Source organism: Mauremys reevesii, linkage group 7 (genome assembly GCF_016161935.1).
Source record: "Mauremys reevesii isolate NIE-2019 linkage group 7, ASM1616193v1, whole genome shotgun sequence".
NCBI classification, from domain to species: domain Eukaryota; kingdom Metazoa; phylum Chordata; order Testudines; family Geoemydidae; genus Mauremys; species Mauremys reevesii.
In genome coordinates, this window is record NC_052629.1 from 102,071,160 (window position 1) to 102,092,884 (window position 21,725).

The following is a 21,725-nucleotide window of genomic DNA, read 5'->3' on the forward strand; positions in this document are numbered from 1 at the left end:
TGGGGGGGAAACTTGCCTGTGCCTAGCTACCTCCCTCGCTTTCTCCGTCAAAACCAGCACACTGTACAATTGAATTTTAGTATTGCTGGCAGTTCAAATAATTTTTACTTAGTGTGTTCATCACTAAAATTTAAACACATTTCACCCACCCAAACCCCTATCGTTTTGTAGTTGCGCATAGTAAGTAATAATCCTAGCTCTACTCAATTCACTACTCAAGTCACCAGAAAGTAAATCATTAGAGAACACAGCTGATGATAATGATAGCATTATATAATTTCTTATTTCTTCAAAACGTATTTTCCTAGGTATTTAGCCTTCAGAGCTCAGTCTGAGGTTTCTTCTTTTCGGTCTTTTAAAGCTATAGTTGGTCAGAGTATGTCGGCTCAGCCTCTTTAGGTGGCACTGCAGAAAATTTATTTTTGTATCTTTTGAATAAGTCCTCCTTCCCAGGAGCAGTACTGTAAAATGCATATTTTGATCTCTTAAATCACATTTTGCCAATTAAACATTTTGAAGGCATTTCCTCATCAAATTCTCCCCCAAATCATTCTGAACCAAAATTATGTTACACAACAAGCTGGTTATCTCAAGGCCATGTAGTGAATAACAATTTCTCAGGAATTTGGCCTGTGGTTGGATGTTTTATTAACGTAAACTAAAATGACATTTGCAGTGTGGGGAAGCTCAAACTTGAGCTTAACTAATCCAATTTAAATTAAAAACAAAACTCAGTCTTATCCATGTAAATGAGGGTTGCTTTTTGTTGGTAGTTTTTTGATTTGACATATTTCACCTTACATTGTTGCTTATGACTGGGAATTCAACACCCGCCTCCTCTTCTGAGTGTCTAAATGATAACAGACACTAATTTAATCCTTCACATGTTTCCCACTCCTGTAAGTACTTTTACTGAAATGGTGAAGTATATCAGCTACCTGTTGTACAAACAATTGCAAGGTTTTGTTGACCTGCATGCAGGGTGGAATAGGAGTGGCTAGTGCTGTATTAAGCTGGGTCTTGCTGGGCAACTGATAGTCTACTCCAAAAGTATTCATGTATTGAGATCTATTAAGATCTTTTAATGATTTATAAGATCATCAAGACTTGTTCTGTTCACCATATGACACAGCTAGGGGAACTTGAGACATGATGGGCACTCATACCACCGATATGGTAGCAGTACCCAGGTGTATGTCTTAACAGGCAATTAGTGGTGTCTCCCAGAGATCATAAAATCTTGGGGGAAATCAGTGCATTGAAAAGAAGCTAGCTAAGCTTAAAACCAGGTGAGCTGGATAGGTGGTTAGGTTTCTCTTTTCCCACCTATGAAGACGCTCCTGACAGATAGTGTCCAAGGTAGTATCTGTCCTCTTATTGTTAAGGTATTAAAGGGTCTCAATATCCCGTTGGACCCATGATTGTTTCGGAGCAGATTATAGAGACAACAAATACCGCCTTCTGTTTTTGACTAACTAAAATATTGTACTCGTTTTTTTCAGATGAAGATCCTAATTACATTGAAACAGATGCTTATCCCCCCCCTAGTTGGTCTGTTGTTGCACATTCTATCTGGGGATTAAGGTAAAGGGCAGGCAGAAGTAGTCACTGTTTTAGGCAAGAAAAATTCATAACATTGTACCAGTTCACTGCTTGCTCACAAAGCTCTCAATTCAGTTTCTGATTCACTTCAGTCCTAGTTCTTACCTTTAAGCTCCTTGACTAGCTTCTAGCCCATTGCCTTTAAGACTGTTTCTTCATCAAAGAACCACCAAGACAATTTAGCTTGATGGGAATGTAAGGTAGTGTGGTACTTACAGAAGCTGCTGGATGATTATTATTGCCACAGGGGACTGCTGTGGACTTCCTTATCACCAGAGGTCAGTCTGAATCCAAACCTGGCTGTTCTTAAAGTATGTTGCAAAATTAACTCTTGTATAAGTCTTCTCTAGCTAATAATAGCTTCAGAATGACCCAGAGTAGAGGTCATGAATCTTCCTTTCATTAACAGTTTTTTAAATTTGGGAGGTGTGGAAGAACAGATATTTTAATTAATATAATTTGGCACTTTATAAAAATTTCTTATTCAGCCCCTAGATACTTCTACAGTGATCTGTTCTTTAGAAATGTGAGTGGTGGCATTTTTACCTTTTTGCCCCAGTTCATTTTTTCTTATAATTCATCTGTGTGATCGCAAATGCTGCTGATTAATGAGAAAACAAGGTGGCACTATCCTGTGGGAGAAATTTCATGAAATGTAATCAAGATGTAAAAGAGCAGTTCTTGATACTCTGTCAGCTGATCTTGGAGAAGCAAGTCTGTTTTGGACCTAAAAATACTTTTCAAAAAAGTTGTGGATGGGGGAGAGACATGTTCATTGGATTAAAGGCAGTAGTATATGTTTGAATCTCAACACCCTTCTTGCACTGGAGATGTCTCTCCCTATAGATGGAGACAAATGTAGAATACAATGTGAAATTCTGTGGGTTGCCTTGCATACAAAGTTACAGTTTTTAAAATACCATAAATCAGTGTTCGTGTGGCTATGCTATCAATTTTAACTTCTGCTTAGCTGCTTGAATATTCAGATCGAGGGATTTATATTATGGCTTGCTGAAATAGTGGAGGCTAAACTGGCAGGAAATGTCAGAACTGGTTAGATTATTGACTCTTCAAAGACTTCTGAAGGGAGTGACAGAAGTTGTGGCTTGGTAATGCAATTGTGGGTTTAGTCTCAATGGCCGTGTCCACATTAGGAAGAGTGGGACTGGTAACTATAAAGATAGAAGGGATGATGGTGATCATCTAGTCTGACCACCTTCATGACACAGGCTGTAGGATTTCCCTGAATCAATTCCTGTTTGAACTACTGCATATATTTTAGAAAAATATACAATCCAGATTTTAAAATTTCCAGTGATGGAGAATCCACAACAACTGTTGGTAAATGGTTCCAAAAAATTATTACCCTCACTGTTAAAAAAATTGCTTCTAATTTTGAGTCCGAATTTGTCTAGCTTCCATTTCTAGCCATTAGATCTTATTACACTTTTGTCTGCTAGATTGAAGAGCCCTTTGCTATCAAATTGCTCTTCCCCCATTTAGTTATTTATAAATAAGGCTGCGAGTCTGTCACGGAGGCCACGGAAGACACGGATTCCATGACTTTCTGGGACTTCGGCAGCTGGCAGATGTGACTGACCGCAGGGCCACTCAGGTGGCAGTCCCGGGCCTCCCCCTTCCCCCCCCATGCCAGCAGCAGTGGTTCCCCCCTCCCCCCGCCAGCAGTGATAGGGGCCCCAGAGGACACCCCCCCCCATCACTGGTGGGCCCCGGAGGGGACACACACCACCAGTACCAGCGGGCACTCTGGAGGACACCACCTCCCAGCACCAGCAGGTGCACCAGATCACCCCTCCAGAGCAGCAACTTTGCCCCCAAAGGACCCCAGAGCACCCAAGATTTAAGTCAGGGGTATATAGTACAAGTAATGGACAGGGCTGTGAATTTTTGTTTATTGCCTGTGACCTGTCCACGACTTTCACTAAAAATATCCATGAGTAAATCTTAGCCTTAGTTATAAACTTTGAAGTCATCCCTTAAGCTTTGCTTGGGTAAGCTAAATAGATCGAGCTCCTTCATTCTCACTCGAAGTCAAGTTTTTCAATCTCATAGTCTTTCTCATTGCTCTTCTCTGAATTTTGTCTTACATTTTTCAACATTTTTCTTGAATTGTGGACACTAGAACTGGACGCAGTATTCCAGTAGCGATCACACCAGTGCCAAATACAAAGATTATTAACCTCTCTACTCCTAGTCAATATTCCTCTGTTTATACATTCAAGGATATGTTAACCCTTTTGACCACAGTATCTTGCTAGGAGCTCAGGTTATGCTAATTATCTGCCATACCTCCCCAAGTCTTTTTCACAAGCACTGCTTTCCAGGATAGTCTCCCATCCTATAAGAATGACCTGCATTCTTTGTTTTTGGTATATGACTCTGCATTTGGTTATATTAAAATTCATATGGTTTGCTTGGACCCAGCTTACCAAGTGGTCCAGATAGCTGTCAGTGACCTCTTCTTTATTTTCCATGCCCCCAGTCTCTGTCATCTGCATACTTTTATCAATAATGTCTCTTTCTTTCTGGTCATTGATTAAAAATAGTGAATAGTTATTAGGCTAGAACTTGCCATGATGTAATTTCTAGTGATGTAATTTTGCTCTCTTGAATAAAATGAAGTTCTAGTAAGAAGTGCTAAATCTTATAATGGTACAACAGTTATATTTTACCGTTGTGTGAGAATTTGCCTTTGGAAGTGTAAAGCAAAGTCTAATGTGTCTTTTGTGCTTGGATTAAGTGCCTTCTGAGAAGTGACCTAGAACTTTTAAGTTTGAAGTTGTCAAGGCTGATTCCCCACTCTGGCACTTCGAGTGCAGAAGGTGGGGGCCCGCAAGGATTCTAAAAATTTAATACTGCCCACTCCAGGCTTGTATTAAACTCCCCAAGGTTACAGCTTTTCTCTGACCTAGATTTCCAGAAAGCCTTTGACAAGGTCCCTCACCAAAGGTTCTTATGTAAATGAAGTTGTCATGGGATAAGAGGGAAGATCCTTTCATGGATTGAGAACTGGTTAAAAGACAGTTAGCAAAGGTAGGAATAAATGGTAAATTTTCAGAATGGAGAGGGGTAACTAGTGGTGTTCCCCAAGGGTCAGTCCTAGGATCAATTCTATTCAACTTATTTATAAATGATCTGGAGAAAGGGGTAAACAATGAGGTGGCAAAGTTTGCAGATGATACTAAACTGCTAAAGATAGTTAAGACCAAAGCAGACAGTGAAGAACTTCAAAAAGATCTCACAAAACTAAGTGACTGGGCAACAAAATGGGAAATGAAATTTAATGTGGATAAATGTAAAGTAATGCACATTGGAAAAAATAACCCCAACTATACCTACAATATGATGGGGGCTAATTTAGCTACAACTAATCAGGAAAGATCTTGGCATCATCGTGGATAGTTCTCTGAAGATGTCCACGCAGTGTGCAGAGGCAGTCAAAAAAGCAAACAGGATGTTAAGAATCATTTAAAAAGGGATAGAGGTTAAAATGGAGGACATCTTATCGCCCTTATAAATCCATGGTACGCCCACATCTTGAATACTGCATACAGATGTGGTCTCCTCATCTCAAAAAAGATATACTGCCATTAGAAAAAGTTCAGAAAAGGGCAACTAAAATGATTAGGGGTTTGGAACGGGTCCCATATGAGAAGAGATTAAAGAGGCTAGGACTTTTCAGATTGGAAAAGAGGAGACTAAGGGGGGATATGATAGAGCTATATAAAATCATGAGCGGTGTGGAGAAAGTGAATAAGGAAAAGTTATTTACTTGTTCCCATAATATAAGACCTAGGGGCCACCAAATGAAATTAATGGGCATCAGATTTAAAACAAATAAAAATAATTTCTTCTTCACACAGTGCGCAGTCAACCTGTGGAACTCCTTACCTGAGGAGGTTGTGAAGGCTAGGATTATAACAGGGATTAAAAGAGAACTAGATAAATTCATGGAGGTTAAGTCCATTAATGGCTATTAGCCAGGATGGGTAAGGAAGGGTGTCCCTAGCCTCTGTCTGTCAGAGGGTGGAGATGGATGGCAGGAGAGAGATCACTTGATCATTATCTGTTAGGTTCACTCCCTCTGGGGCACCTGGCATTGACCACTGTCGGTAGACAGGATACTGGGCTGGATGGACCTTTGGTCTGACCCAGTAGGGCTGTTCTTAAGACCTTGGATGGGTAGATGCTGCCCACCACCCAAGTGCAAAAACCCTTTGAAAATCCAGGAAGGTGCACTTGGGAATTCCTTCCTGTGGGGTACCCTCAAGCCCTTTCACCCCCCGCCATCCAGGGAAGAGCTGAGAAAGAAAACAAAGGAAATCAGCTGTTGCCACCAGTTTATTAAACAACATGTGCACAAACCTCTTAGGACACAAAATCCAATCCTGTTCTTAAAAAAGGTAAATTTTATTAAAGGAAAAAAAATTATATATTTGAAAACTCAGGCTATTGCTAGATTTAAAAAACCCACTTACAAAAATTAAGCATCAAGAATAACCCCCTTGGGGGGAGGGATAGCTCAGTGGTTTGAGCATTGGCCTACTAAACCCAGGGTTGTGAATTCAGTCCTTAAGGGGGCCACTTAGGGATCTGGGGCAAAATCAGTACTTGGTCCTGCGAGTGAAGGTAGGGGGTTAGACTTGATGACCTTTCAGGGTCCCTTCCAGTTCTTTAAGATAATCATTTGGGGTTAGCACAGAGGAGTCCACAAGCCATAAAGAAATAAACCAACTGCATCTTCTTAGACATTTCCTGATCTACTTACACATCTGGGGGTTTCAAGTGAGTAGTTTCTAGGTATGATTCAGATGATTTTTCATACCTGGCCCCAAGCTTCTTACAGCATAGTTCCAGCCCTGTCTCTGCTTCTCCCCTGAGAACAACAGAGACAGATAGACAAAGGGGAAGTTTTTTCCCAATCTTAAAAAGTTCTAGCCTTTCCATTGGCTCTTTTGGTTAGGTGCCCACTCCCTTCCTTTTACCTATGCAGGGAGACTTTTTAACCTTTTACAGGTAAAGCAAGTAGAGAACAACTACTAAGAGGGATTTTATAGCTAGCTGGCTGACTGGGTGTCCATAAAAGGAAGGCCCCCTCTCCCCTCATTTATCACAAAAGTCATAAAAAATAAATGGAGACAAAGGGATAGCCTTGAGGTTAAAACACTAGGCTGGGATTTAGAGCATTTGGAGTAATTCCTAGCCCTGCTACAGATTTTCTCGTCTGGCCTTGGACAAATGATTGAATCTCCTTGTACCTCAGATTCCTGTCTGTAAAACTGAGATACTTCCTTTCTCCTAACTTTTTGTCTTTTTCTATTTAAACTGTAAGCCCTTTGGAAGCCTCTTTCTGTGTGTATGTGTACAATGCTTAGCTCAGTGGGCCCTCTATCCCAGCTGGGGACTTGAGGATCTATTGTAATATAAATGTGTGTTGCTCTCTGTGTTGCTATGGACTTTGCCTTTATAATTGTATAATTTTATTCTTAGTTAAAGCAACGTTCTGATATTTAAACATTCTTTAGCTGTAAGTCTAAGATCAGTTTAAATCACTCTTATCCAAGAGAGTTTTATACAATTAGTACTACATCTAATTTGGAGCCTTTTCTGTTATCCTCTTCCCGGGTGGAATTATACCACCTCTTCTGAGGCTGTTAATCAACTTCCATAACCTGTTTTGTTTTCTTTGTGGTTTGTTTAGAAAGAGAGAAGTTAGAATGTGAAGCGACAAACTTTAAGAATACACTATAAAGAAAAGGAATTGAATTTGAAATTAATACTTGTATTGACTCTGCCCAGCATTTGTAGCAAAAGGTTAATTTCCCAAAATTCTTATGTGAACCACAATGACAAAATTAAGGAAGGAGAGATGTTTTAAAAAGTAGTAATTAGTAACTATGGTGACATATGTCTTATTGCAGCAAGTCAGTCAGCTATATATAAACTAAAGTACTTGTAAATTAGAACTCCTCCTCTAGATCTGGCTGTCTTCAAAAATATGCCTTTTACATCAAAATTAGTGACATTGATGTTAAAGGAAGTCTATTTTTGTAAAGTGTTCTCATATTTTGTGGTAAAATGTTTTATCTTTTTGGAGGGGAGGGTGAAGTATCACACGGGACTGTTCCTTTTAATATCTGGTCGCTATTTGCAATTTAATGGCCCTACCTGAATGATGTAATGGATACCTGAATTTTTTGGAAATTAATTTTACTTTCTGAACTTCTGTTTATATTCAGCACTTTAGTTTTTCCAGAGAAGAGTGGTGCCAGGTTGTCTCAGCAGAGGAGCTTGGGCTGAAGTTGGAGCGGGGGGCAGACAGAGGAGCTGGGCCTAGAGGCAGAGCTGGCCTGGGGCTAGAGAGGGAATGATGGCAGAGCTAGGGTGGGGGCAGAGCTGTGGTTGGGTGGCACTCCCTGCCCCCATCCCCACAGCGTGCCCCCCAAATGTTCCTCCATGCCCCCTCGGGGGGCAAATCCCACAGTTTGGGGACCACTGATATAGAGGAAAAATAATCTTTCAGTAAGAGGGACAACATTATTGTTTAGCATGCTATTGGGGAGAGGAAGACAGCCTCAGGCCACATTTTTCTCAGTGTCTCTTTAATTTTCTTACTGGATTGACAGTGATCTTATGTGCTGCCTTGATGCAATTCCAGGTGTTTGGGAATCATTCTTCCGCAGTTTGGTTGCCATTTTCTGATTCTGCTGACTTTGCCGGTTGGGTAAAGTTTACATTACCCAGCTTAAAGAACGAGGAGTCCTTGTGGCACCTTAGAGACTAACACATTTATTTGGGCATAAGCTTTCGTGGGCTAGAACCCACTTCATCAGATGCATGCAGTGGAAAATTATAGTAGGAAGATATATATACATAGAGAACATGAAAAAATGGGTGTTGCCATACCAACTATAACGAGACTAATCAATTAAGGTGGGCTATTATCAGCAGGAGAAAAAAAACTTTTGCCAATTTATCACTACTGATTATCACTACAAAAGTTTGAGTCCCATTTTCCACACATTATGGAGAAATATAAAAACTGTAAACAACTGTTACACAAAAATATTGGCCTGTATACTAAGAGGTTAATAGTTTATGACCACTCAGATATTCTTCTCAAATGTTTCAGGCTTACGCATTACTTCTTTGTGTTTTGTAGCAGCAGCAGTTGGGTTCTTGATTTAAGAGGATAGGGCTGATTTGCATAGGATGGTTTAAGTTTTCCCTATGCAATAGCTACAAAGCAAGCAGTCTTATTTGACTTGCTCTTGTAAGTTTTAATGCAGTCTCCAAATGAGAAACATGTTAGACCTTTGGAGTAACCTTGTCATTTTCTAAGTTTGGAGAGATGGACAATGAATTCTGCACACGCTTCAGTAGAGTTGGGTTCTGTGCTAACTCTTTATAGAGCAGCATGTGAGGGAGGCCGAGTTGTGGCTCCTAGGGCCAGTGATAACAAAGGGTGTGCGAGGTTGCAGTTCCTTTTTAATCCGTTAGCTATAAAAGCAGCCACTGAGCTGTTCTTTGCTCTGCCTAGAAATTAGGGAGTTGATTTTTGTGCACTCTTTCCCCACCCAAACCCACTTTACTTTGGTGTTCTGTAACAAGTGTTGTGTAAATCTGACGCACAGAAATCAGTTGTGAAAAACCTAATACTATTTAGATTAATCCTCCAAAGAGAATAGCTTTATTGTATACCAGCTGTCTCAAATCATAAGATGAGGAAAACTGTCCTACAACAAGAGAAGGGAAACAAACATTGCCTTTCATTAGCCAGGTAGAGAGATTCTAACAGAATGTCAACTGACAGCAAAGTTCAGATCATCAGATGAGCAAAATGCTTTCTTATATCTCGGGAACGTTCTCTTCACTTTGGATTTTTGCTAGCTTACAATGTGTTTTGATTGGCAGACATTTCTTGACTGGACGTTAGTTTAATCACTTGAGAAATGAATTCAAGACTTAAAGTTGGGAATTCTGCTTCCTTTAATTCATTCATTACAAACTTCAGGGTCCTGTGCTCTGTTCTAGTAAGCACTTCTGCAAAGTTGAAGAAACTCAAAATCTGTGGAAATAACAGGAAATCTTTTAGTAACATTCCAAGTTGGCAGAAGTATGGTTAAGGTAATCCTGGGGGAATTCTGCACGTGTACAGAATTCATGGTCTCCCCCCGCCCCCCAGTTTTTTCTCTGCATAATATGGATTCTGCTGGTGAAGCGCTGTAGTTACATCTTTTACCCCACCAGGGGCTGCTGTGGCACTAGAAGAGAGGGCAGCCAGCCAGCAAAGAGGCTGTGTTCCTCACAGTGGGGTCAGGTGAAGAGACACAGGATGGACAGAGCAAGGCATACAGGGATGCTGGGAGGTCACAGATTGGGGTTCAGAAAGGCTAGTGGGGGTGACAGCATTGAGCCAGGAGCTAAATGGGAGAGGGGCTGCAGGGACACAGGAATGGGAGAAGGAGGCTGCACAGACACGGGAGGGACGGGGGCAGATGTGCCTGACTGAATGGGAGGGATAGGGGTCATCCAGGATCTGCATGGAGGAGACTCCTCAACTCCCTAACAATCCACAACCCCCACCCCCCAAAAATGTTTCATACTTCTCCCACCCACACCCAACAACCCTCCTGGTTCACTTCCATGCTCCTTCCCTCTCCCTCAGCTTCTCGCATTACCTCCGAATCCCCCCAGGACTTTGCACTGCTTTTGAGGAGTGCAGGAAATAGTAATTCCTTTAAACTACAGTACAGAAACCTGAGTCCTGTATTAATATGCTTAGTAAGGAATCTATTTGTGTATGTTTAAAAAAAAAAATCCTGAATCTTTTTTTTGTTTGTATTGTTATAGACGTATTTGCTCACAGGTATTTTTAAATAAATTACCAAAATAATTGAAACTGGCATGATTATATTGTGTTATTTTGACAAAAGTTTGACAGAATTTTGCAGAAGTTTAAAATACTGGTACAGAATTCCACCAGGAGTATTAAAGGCTCCTTTTCCTCAGAAGTATGCTTGAAGTCTCCTTGATTCATCATGCATGCCAAGCTTATGCTAAGCAAACCAGTTAACATCTGCATTATTAGTTACCAAAAAAGTGTTTTCAGCTTAGTTCTTGAAAAGAAGGTTTGTTTATAAATGTACAGCTCCTTCACTCAACTTTTTTAGAGGTAATAGTATAAGCCTCTGATTCATTTTCAGCATTAGACCTATACAATATTAAGGCTTCTCTTAATTCCTTGCTACACTTCTAGAAAAGTACCAGCTTATACAATGACTTAAATCCAGAAAAAGTTTTCACAGGTTAAGATAATTTTTCAATTGTACCACCCCCCACCCCCAACCACACACACACATAAGGGACTAGCTATCTTTGTTTTTGGTAGTTTGTCTCCATCAGTTTGAGGACACAGTCCTGAGCAGGCTCTTGTTAGAATAAAGGTGTCCTTGGAGGCTTAAGGGCAAAATTGATTTGTCACATGCTTCAGTGTGCAGCTTTCCTTGCAACCTATATGAGGTACCAACAGCTTTAAGGCACTTGGTCCTACTTACAGCAAAATATGCGTTCTCAGTCTTCCAGCATGATGACTCCAGGAAGAGTCAAACCCCATTCTGGTGTGAGGGGAATTCTGCTGCTCATGTCCAGTTCACGTCCTACAATGGTAGAAGTTCTGTGGGACAGCTTAGACTCAAAAGATGTACACTGTGTGGGATACTCCCTTTTGGGAATATAAATAAGTAGGGAGCCCTACAAGGGATACTGTCTCAAGGGAATCAGCCTTCCAGAAGCATGAGAGGGCTGAGGAGCCCCAGAGCAGACTGTCTATCTGTCAAAACTCTGTAGATCTACTCCAGAAAGGCTCCATGCTTATACAGGAAAGGGAGGATAAGATAGAGGCAGGGCCATCCCTAGGGAGGTGTGGGCCCTGGGGCGGTGAAAGCTGGTGAAAACCCTAGATTCAGTTATACTGGAATGAAAGAGCTTTTGCTGGTATAGTTTGTATTGCTTGCCAAACCAGAATAAACTATACCAGGTGGGCAACCTCTGGCACGCGGGTCGCTAGGGTAAGCACCCTGGCGGGCTGGGCCAGTTTCTTCACCTGCTGCGTTGGCAGGTTCGACTGACTGCAGCTTCCCACCACCCCCCATTGGCCTGGGATGGCGAACCGTGGCCAGTGGGAGCCGTGATCGGCCGAACCTGCCAACGCGGCAGGTAAACAAACTGGCCCAGCCCGCCAGGGTGTTTACACTGGCAAGCCGCGTGCCAGAGGTTGCCGACCCTGAACTATACCAACAAAAACACTCTTATGCTAATATAAATTGTCTGTGCTAGGAGGGTTTTGCTGACATTACATTTTTCATTTTAAAATTATCTAGCTCTGGTGGTTGTGCAGAAAACCTTCTAAATGTGAAACCATGTGTAAAGCAAAGCAGTGTTTTGTTTCTATCTACTAACTTTGGAAAATTAGAGTGTGAATTTGTCTTTTCCTGTCCTCTCTGCTAACCTCACTGGGATGTTAACTCTAAAACCTAATGATATTTGTAATGTCAGCATTAACTATTCAATTTGTGATCATTTTAGTGGATAGAACAAGAAGGGGACCAAGAGTTACTGCATGGAAGGAAATGCAGAGACAACACAGAAACAGACAGGAGGAAGGAGAATAAAAGGGCAGAAATGAAAGTGGTCCTAAAGATAAGCATATTTTTCCATAGTGAATTGACTTGCTATATGAAGGTAATATTCTACCTTTGATATTTGTGAGAACTTCCTGTTGACATCTGTATGAGTTCTGCTGTGGATTGAGGTTAGGTTATATACCTAAAACTCGGACCTACTGGTCATAATTAAGAATAGAATTGTAACCTCCACAGAATGTTTGACACTTCTGCTGTATGGGTAGATTATTCCATGATAGAGAATTGTGGGGATTTTTGCATTTCTGAAGCTTCTGGTGCTGGCCATTTTTTGAGGAAGGGTACTGGGTTATATTGAACAGTGTTATGATCTGTTAAATCCATTAGTATGCTCTTAAAAGGTCTTGAAGTTAAGTCAGGAGGTGACATACTTTAGAAATCTTACTTTCAGGCAAGAGGTGTAACAGACATGCATCTCCCTTTCTGGCTAGTTTTCTGTATTGTATGCTTCACACTGTAGACCTATTTGCCTACAGTTGAGAAACTGCAAAATTTGCAAGAAAGGAAATCTACAAGATGTAACAAACAGCACAGGGTGTCCTGCTTATTAATAAAGACAAAGAATGAGATTAGTATTTTTAGAGAGAGCAAAGAAACCTACTGAATCCTCCACAATAAAAGGCAAGGTCACTGCATGCCAGTCTCATGAAAGGAGGATCACAGCCAGGCTGGTTGCAAAGTGCTGCATGGATTTTGAGTGAGCATTACACTACGAGACATGAGAGTAATCTGTCAGTTAAGTCTAGACTCTAGAATGCATGCTATCGTTTTGTTTTGTATATAATCATTTGTTTCCAATACTTGATTTCATTATAAACATATCTAAGTGCTGTGTGTTAAGTGGAGTGGTGATCTGAGCTGAGACTGGTAATCTGGAGTGTATTCTTTCTTTGGGAGCAGCAGATTTGTGAATATTGCGAGTATCCAGTGGATTAGCGGCTGCATGGTTTAGGGAGATGCTTAGAGGTCTCAAAGGTTGGAGTGTACCTATCATTAACCTGTTAAGTAACAGTGGGGCCGAGGAGAATGCTTGCTACCTGTGTCTTATGGTGTCGGGGAACACAGCAGGCACAGACAAGGCTTCCTCACACTAAGGGAATGTGGTAAGGAGGCACCTTACAATCCTGGGTGCTCCCAGGAAGCTTTACAATAGCTAGTGGGGTTTCAGAAAAAGTCTCCCTTTACTGCTTTATTATATTAAGGGTTTGTTATCTCTAATACTCTAGAGCTAGAGATTAAAAAAAAAATTGAAGCTTCAATAAAACATCACTATCCCCCCCCCTCCCCGCAACCAGTTTTACTCTGGAAGTGAGGGGAGTAGGGACTTTCATTATGTTGTACCTAGAGTAGGTTGATCATAGGAGTTTAGCATGGAATTCCATTAAATTGTCAAACTTTTTAATGGAACATTTAAACTTACTGGGAACTACAAAAATCAATATTTATGGAACCCTTGTCTTTTTTTAGTTTGTATGTGAAGAATTATGCAAGAGTAATATTTCAGATATCCTTAGCAATTGTGTATGGAAGATTTGTTAGTTTAGGTTCTTGAGGTGCACTATCTGCAGTCTTATAAATGCTATATTACTTTAGGGTGTTAATTCTTTTCTTAGAAGTCAAGTATTAAAATGTTAATGAAATGTTCCTCTACTTTACTTCTTTTAGGATTTCATTAATTTCTGTCTTTCGTCCCCAGTAAGCTAATAAAACATCTTGAGAGAGATTCTGTAGGCAACTAGAACAGAGGTGATAGAAAGTAGTCCTGAAAGCAAGAGACTTCATACAAAATTTCTGCGGTCTGCCAGAGTATGGAAGAAGTCCCATGGTGTAGTAAGACATGAACTTTAAGGCTGATCAGTGCTTTCTTTTAAAAGAAAAAAATGGCTTGCAGAAAAAAGCCCAACTTTGATAAGGTTTCATGTTTGAATATCAAATGACTGAGTGGGGTGAAAAGAGGTTGGGTATGAGCAGGAAGAGAAGGAACAGTTAGAAACATGCATTTTCCTCCAGAAGATATAAGCTCACTCACCATCCTAACTCGGAGAAGAGAGAAGTTTCTAGCCTCTCCCATCATAGACTCTGGGATGGGCAGAGATCAAATTTCCTTTCCTTCCCACCCTTCCAGTCAAGAAAAGAACCTCTAGAAACTTCTCCAATAACATGCGGTATTATGTATATGCAGATTAGATGCAGTACTCTATCTCCTAGCAAATTGCTGCTGTCCATTGAACTAGAACAGTGGTTCTCAACCAGGGGTATGTGGAGGTCTTCCAGGAGGTGCATCAACTCATCTAGCTATTTGCTTGGTTTTACAACAGGCTATATAAAAAGCACTAGTGAAGTCAGTACAAACTAAAATTTCATACAGACAGTGACTTGTTTATACTGCTCTATATATACACTGAAATGTAAGTACAATATTTCAGTTGATTTATTTTATAATTGTATGGTAAAAATGAGAAAGTAAGCCATTTTTCAGTAATAGGGTGCTGTGATACTTTTGTCTTTTTATGTCTGGTTTTGTAAGCAAGTAGTTCTTAAATGAGGTGAAACTTAGGGGTACGCAAGACAAATCAGACTCCTTAAAGGGGTATAGTAGTCTGGAAAGGTTGAGAGCCGCTGACCTAGAACACAGTGAAACTTTGTTTATCCTGACTTGTTTTGTATTAAAAAAAAAAATCTACCATTCTTTTGTTTAAGTTGCAAAACTAGAGGATGACTGGGAAGGCAAAAAATGTAATATCTAAACTTTACTAAGCAATTAAATACTTTCTCATGTAATATTACTGGGAAAAACAAATTTAAATTAGTTTGACTCCTGCTCTCATGTGTTTAAAAAATGAAGGACTATATGCAAGAAGCATGATAAATGGCAGTGTGTTGAGTTTGGGTGTGTGTAAAGTCTGGTTTTATTTAACATCTTTATAAATTATGTGCAAGAGAGAAACTAAGCACCACATGTAACTTTATTTGCTGCTAATACATAAATGAGAGGAGTTGCCAACACCTATGAGGACATTTAAAGAGGGGGGAAAAAAGGGCGGGGGGGGGCTTGAGAATTGAGACATGGGCAGGAAATAATGTAATTCAGCCTGGGAAAAGGTTTTAGTTTTTTAAATCTCACCTGAGTTAGCAGATAATAAATTGGATACCAACTTCTCAATGTGTGTGTACATGGGAGGAGGGAAGAGTGGGGGCATGGCAGCACAGTTTTGAACTACATATATAGGCCTCACGATCTGACCCAGGAATGTCATAGTTCTTTCTATGGCACAAGAGGAACCCACTGGGAATACTGTGTACTGTTTGTGTGTGTGTCTGTACTCCAAATTGTTGTTTTAAAGACGAAATTGAGAGAGACAGTAAAAGTGATGGAGGGATTGAACTATAAGGAAAGATCATTTGAATAGTATAAAAATACACTGATATAAAGAATAAGCCAAAGCTGGCTGACTGGACTACATTATTTACTAAATGACTTAAAGACAACATGACCAAGGAGGACTTTGTATCTCTAATTCTGTACGTTTAGTTTGTGCATCTGCACATCAGCTTCAGATTGATGAGAATAGATACAACTGATTGATTATCCTTTTTACTAGTTACACAGAACACACAAAATGATTTTAATTGCCTCTGAGTTTTAATGAGGTTTTCAGTTTAAGAAATTCAAGACCCTTTAATTTTTTTAAATAAAAATAGGTATGAAATGAAAACTAGACATTTTATATTTGAAGGGACACCAATTTAAAAATTGCATTTCCACTTGAAAACATCTCCTTGTAACACCTAAGGTTACTATAAATGTAAATATTGGAGATTTTTTTAAATTAAATTGTACATCTGAGAACATTTTGTCATCATTCTCATGTACAGTTCTGTAAGATTAAAAATAGATTTTAAAAAAGAATTAAATTTAAAGGATTATTTCATTATAAATAAGATTTTTATGTAGTAAGTTTTCTTCACATTTTATAATCTTAAATTGTTAGTTTGTTTTGTACTTGTTTCTTTAGTTTTCTAATTGTTAATAGATTTTAGGTATTACATAGAATTTTTTTCTCTTCCGAGGTTTTGTACTCAGACTTTATATTTATGCTGAAATAGACAAATAAAAGGGGCCTTAGTAACATGCTTAGCATGAGAACAAAAAATCAAAAAATATTTTCGCTAGGCTGTACTCAACATTTGACGTTATTTGTAGATGTACTTCTAAGTCATTTATGTGCTTTTGAAAATCCCACCCTTAGGGTAGGTCCATACTTACCCGCCGGGTCGACGCGGAGAGTTCGACTTCTCGGAGTTCGAACTATCGTGTCTAATCTAGACGCGATAGTTCGAACTCCGAACGCGCTCCCGTCGACTCTGGAACTCCACCACCGCGAACGGTGGTGGCGGAGTCGACGGGGGAGCCGCGGAGTTCGATCCTGCGGCGTCTGGACAGGTAGGAAATTCGAACTAAGGTAGTTCGACTTCAGCTACGCTATTCGCATAGCTGAAGTCGCGTACCTTAGTTCGACCCCCCCCACACCCCCCGTAGTGTAGACCAGGCCTTAGATGCCTAAATATGACCATAGGCGCCTATCTTTAGGTCAGTATTTTTTTAAATATTTAGGAGGGGATGAGAGCTGGTCCTCTGCAGAAGTATCTCTATTCTGCATTTGGACTTGCTTGTCTCACCTTCTTGGCCCCATATCTGTTTCCTGAGTCTTCATTTTTTCCCAGGCTTTTCTTTTTACCATCATGCCCTGTTGTACAACATGGCTAATTTGTATCATAGAAACAGATTTCTTAAGGGTGTGCCTACCACTTTAAGGGTTAGATGTGTTAACTAACATGATTGTGAATTTTAGAAAAGATACTGCAAAAATGCTTGTTGCTAGTCATGCTTAACTGTTTAAACACAACTAGCAACAATTGTTTGTGTAGCAGTTATGCTTGAATTTACAGTAGGGTTCAATAACAGATATTAGTGTGTGTTAAAACACAACTAAAATTCAAGTATAGACATAATGTAAAACGTGAAGTTTGCAAACAGAAGTATTTCTTATTCCTAGCTTTTGTATTAACTTGACAGTCTATAGCAGCTTCCATTTAATCAAACTTCCTTCTTGCAGGTAACTTATTGCAGTGTAATTTTTTCTTTACAGTTCTATCTTCAAGACACTAAGAGTAGTAATGGTACCTTCATAAACAGTCAGAGATTGAGTAGAGGATCTGAGGAAAGCCCACCATGTGAGATTCTATCTGGTGACATCATCCAGTTTGGTGTAGATGTGACAGAGAACACGCGGAAAGGTAAGGGTACGGATCACCTTTTTTTCGTTTCTATTTTTAACTTCAATTGTCAAGTATACTTATTGGGAACATTGTATTACATAGAAAACTTCAATGGGAAAAACAAATAGAAAAGTTTTAAATGGGCTGTGGTATTGTAGGTAGGGAAATCTAGGGGTTCCTGTGTGGTTTTTACCAATATTTTTACCCTCCAGATAGGAGAATCCCACACTATTTTGAAACAATAGGATGGTGCTGCTGCAGATGGTAGTTTGCCTCAAGTATTTCTTGATGGGATGGTCAGCAGTAGTTTGAAACTGATGAGGATCTTGCTGACTGACTCTTCTTTCCTCCTCCTGCTGCTATTGCTACTGGGAGCACTCTGAAATTGAGAGGGAACGGGATAAAAAGATGATGGAAAGCTAGAGATATGCTGCTGCTAATTGAGTGACTGTTAAATGAAAAAGAAATGCTTCATCCTCCAGTTTGAACTTGTGCTCTCCTTCAAGCATGCACACTCATGAAAGCCCTGTATTAAGATAAAAGATGCGTCTCTGCATTAATTGATGTCCCTAGCCCCTTTTTTCTGCATTTATGTACAGTTCAGCTTATTTTTCTAATAGTGATCGTCATTTCTTGTTCTTTGTTAGGCTTACTCTATGCATGAGCTTGTAATAGGCTTATAATATGTATATCCTCATGAAATTTCTTAAGAAAATGAGTGCCCATTAGGTGACTTACACATCAGAATTCTGGCCATTCTTGGAAAGAATGCTGCAAGAATTACTTATTCAGCAACACAAAGTTTGGTAAGAAAAATCGCGTGCCTCAATGGAAGCATAAAGTTAGTCTCTACTGCTGTACCAAAATTCTTCACTTTCTTTATAAAGATGATACTCAAAATCCTTATATTAGGAAGAAGGAGAGTATTAAGATAAATTGGTATTTGAGGGAAAATACTGGATTAACTGCAGATGAGATAGTATCCTACTCAATAGTATCCCAGAATAGCAGAAATTTTAAAGGGCATAAGGTGAATAGGATGAGATTATGAATTCACGCTGCTGTTTAGTGTTTTTTGTTCTTTTCCCCATATATATTTGTATGTGTGTGGCTCTAGCCTCGCAGTTTATATTGGACACTAAAATATTAAGAAAAATGTAATAGGGAATTAAGGAATATGTTGTCGAGTAATTGGGGAGTAATTCAGCAAGGCATCGAAAAGGTCTTATAGTATTGTAAGTTACCTTCAGAATAGGGTGGGAGTAAAAGTCATCCAAATGAACTCTGCTTTTTACTTCCAACCCACATATTCCTACTATATATATCCCCTGAGTTCATTTCTGAACTAAACATTTTTATTTTTTTGGTACTAAAAGAAAAAAAGTAGAATGAAGTTTAAGCACCATTTTGATGATTTGAAGAATTTTATCTAATAACCTACCCAACTTGAAATTTTATCAAGTGTCCTTCAGTCTTCTGCAAACTTGATTTTGATGAGGAGCCAGTGTTGTGGGTAAAAAATGAAGCAACATTTATGCATTGCAGACTTACCTGGGAATTATTTTAAAATGCCATTAGATCCACAATCAGTAAATGCCATATATAATGCATTCCAGGAATATGTAGAATGCGCTGTACCATAGAGTACACTCCACCTCAAATAAACTTGGGAATGTTATATTTTTGGCAAAAATTGCTGCTTACACTAAAAGAGCAGGTGCTAAAGTTTGGAGTATCTGGGTCCAATCAAAAGGCCATGTGAGCTAGTTGAAGAGAACACTTTGAATTTTCATGTTGTGAAAAGAAAGGTGAGTCTCAGTTACTTGTGTAATATCTTCTGGAGAATGCAGCTAAGGAAATGCGTTCCAAGTATGGAAAGAGTAAGTATTTTCATGGTTTTAAATTCTTCCTTCAAAATACCACAGTATCTTATACTATATTGCAATCCAGTCACTCACTAATTTCATTTTGGTAAACCTAAGATGTTCCAAAGATGGGTTGTTTGAAGGAAGGTTATTTAAAAGCTTCTTATGCACTGGTTGCGTACATAATTTAAAAAATAAGTTCATGTAACCCATACATTCTTTTATTCATTTACAATGATCAGTATATGTGGAGAAATTGACATTCAGAACACATGCCTGTCATTCATTCGATCAACTTCCATTTAAAATTGGGGCTGAAAACTTAACCCTGTCTTAAACCTTAAGGAATATTTTTAAGTCAAGTGACAAGTACATACATAACTTGTTGATTTACAACTGCATCTAAGTGTTTATGCTAATGTTTCAAAAGGAACACTGTCACTTGAATTTTTTGAAATCGACATATTAAAAAAAACATTTTTATATTGTACCCTTTATATAATGTGCTCTGAAATTTTTTATTTTTTAAAATGCAGTAATTTTTTTTTGCTGATATTCATGCTACTTTCCAATAAGGAGGAGACTGGGTTAGCCAATGATATCACAAAATGTGCTCCCTGCCTCCATTCATTGGCTTGGAGAGTGAAGAAGGGTAGGGTTCCCCTGCTGCCTTCCCATCTCCTATTCATCCCTAGCTTTATGCAGAAGTCCAAAATAAGGAGACTCTGAACATAGAAACCCCACCCATTGCACTGCTGTTACTAATGAACACCCCCATGCAGTTCCTGGGGAAGAACGTACATATTAGCTCCCTTCAGAGCATGAATGAGAGTGACATCATCATGCCAGTGCACATGAGAGGAACTACAGCTGAACAGCAGCATGATGAGCTAGAATCCCTGACATAGGCCAGAGATGAGTTCTTCCAATCTTTTTTTTTCCTTATTAACCTGATGAGCAAAGTTACACTCTTTTTGTTACGTTATTGGTGAGCACCTAGGCCTATTCACTTTTTCCTTACTTAGTGCATGTTTTCTCTGTTGCTCACCCTGTCAACATTTCTCTGCATGTTGCTTTCTTTAGTGATGGGTTGCTTTCTGTTATAGCAGTTATTTACATTCCCAGTAAATGTCAAAATATTGCATCCATGTACTCTGTGTACCTGATAAATTGAATTATATTATAGTGGTTCTGAGAAATAATCTGGAAGTGATCCATTAATTCTCTGTTACTCACATTTACGTGTTTAACAAAATAACCGTTTCTTAAAGGGACACTGTCAATTTGAAATCGGGTCAATCCTAATTTCCATTTTAAAGATGGGGATTAACTATTGATAGCATAACTATATTTATGAAAGGGAGCAATGGATATTTCATGTTGTTTGGTCCTGACTGGTTATGAAACCTAGTCAATTAAAAAAAAGTTTAAAGTAGCTTTACATCTGCCTCAGAATCTTCCTGCCATTTTTTAAATTGTATTTTTCTATTTTAAAACAATATTTTTCTCCCGTGTTGCTAATGTTGAAGGCCCCACATAAATGGGGGAACTGACCATACATGCTGCTATCAAAAGCACAAAATTGTCAAACTGAAACGAAAGAAACTTATTTCTTGAAATAATTTCAGTTACCATACCTATTAGTGTAATTATAGCTAAGAAGAAAATCAGACAAAAGCATGACTTTTAAGTTGACAGTCACTCTTAGTACATGAGACAAGCTGCAACAGAGCTATAACTAAGCATTTTAGTGCTCGGAGTGAGCAAGCATATTTGCTCTCCCTAGAAGTGATGCGTGGGGGGTATGTGGAGTCATTTGCCCTCCCAGATTTCTGCCTTCCATTTAGCACATAGGTTTTCAAACTGGGGTGCGTCTCCCTAAGGGGAGACACACCACAATTTAAAAACTGTCGCCTCCTGCCAGAAGGCAGTATGCAATGTGAAAAAACACTGACAGATTTTGCTACAAGTAGCAGTTACTGACATCCGTAGAGGTTCTCTTTTTGCTGCCTTGTCACGATTTGATACTTCCTGTCTCATTGGTCCATGAGTAGCAAATTCTGATAGAGGGGACACCTGTCGCAGTTGGCTACCTCAAGCTTTCCCATCCTTAGTTCATGTGAGCATGCTCAGTATGAGCCAAGCAGCACACTCAGTGCCCTGCCTGCCTGTGACGCGGGGAGAGCATGCTCCAACCGAGGTCACTGGGCCTGCGATTGCAGGGGGGGGAGGCGGAAGAGGGAAGGGCAGTGAT

General features: G+C 39.5%; 1 protein-coding gene across 17 annotated transcripts in view; it reads left to right on the top strand.

Annotated features, from left to right (window-relative positions):
* LOC120409130 (sarcolemma associated protein) overlaps positions 1 to 21,725 on the top strand; it is a 169,148-nt gene that overhangs the window by 46,842 nt on the left and 100,581 nt on the right. For 9 of the 17 annotated variants that reach the window (XM_039546624.1, XM_039546623.1, XM_039546634.1 and 6 more), the window contains exon 3: positions 17,477 to 17,624. In XM_039546624.1, the coding sequence (XP_039402558.1) occupies positions 17,477 to 17,624 (148 nt within the window). Of the gene's footprint in view, positions 1 to 17,476; positions 17,631 to 21,725 lie in introns of all 17 variants that reach the window. The other 8 variants (XM_039546622.1, XM_039546620.1, XM_039546633.1 and 5 more) reach the window with 1 other exon arrangement.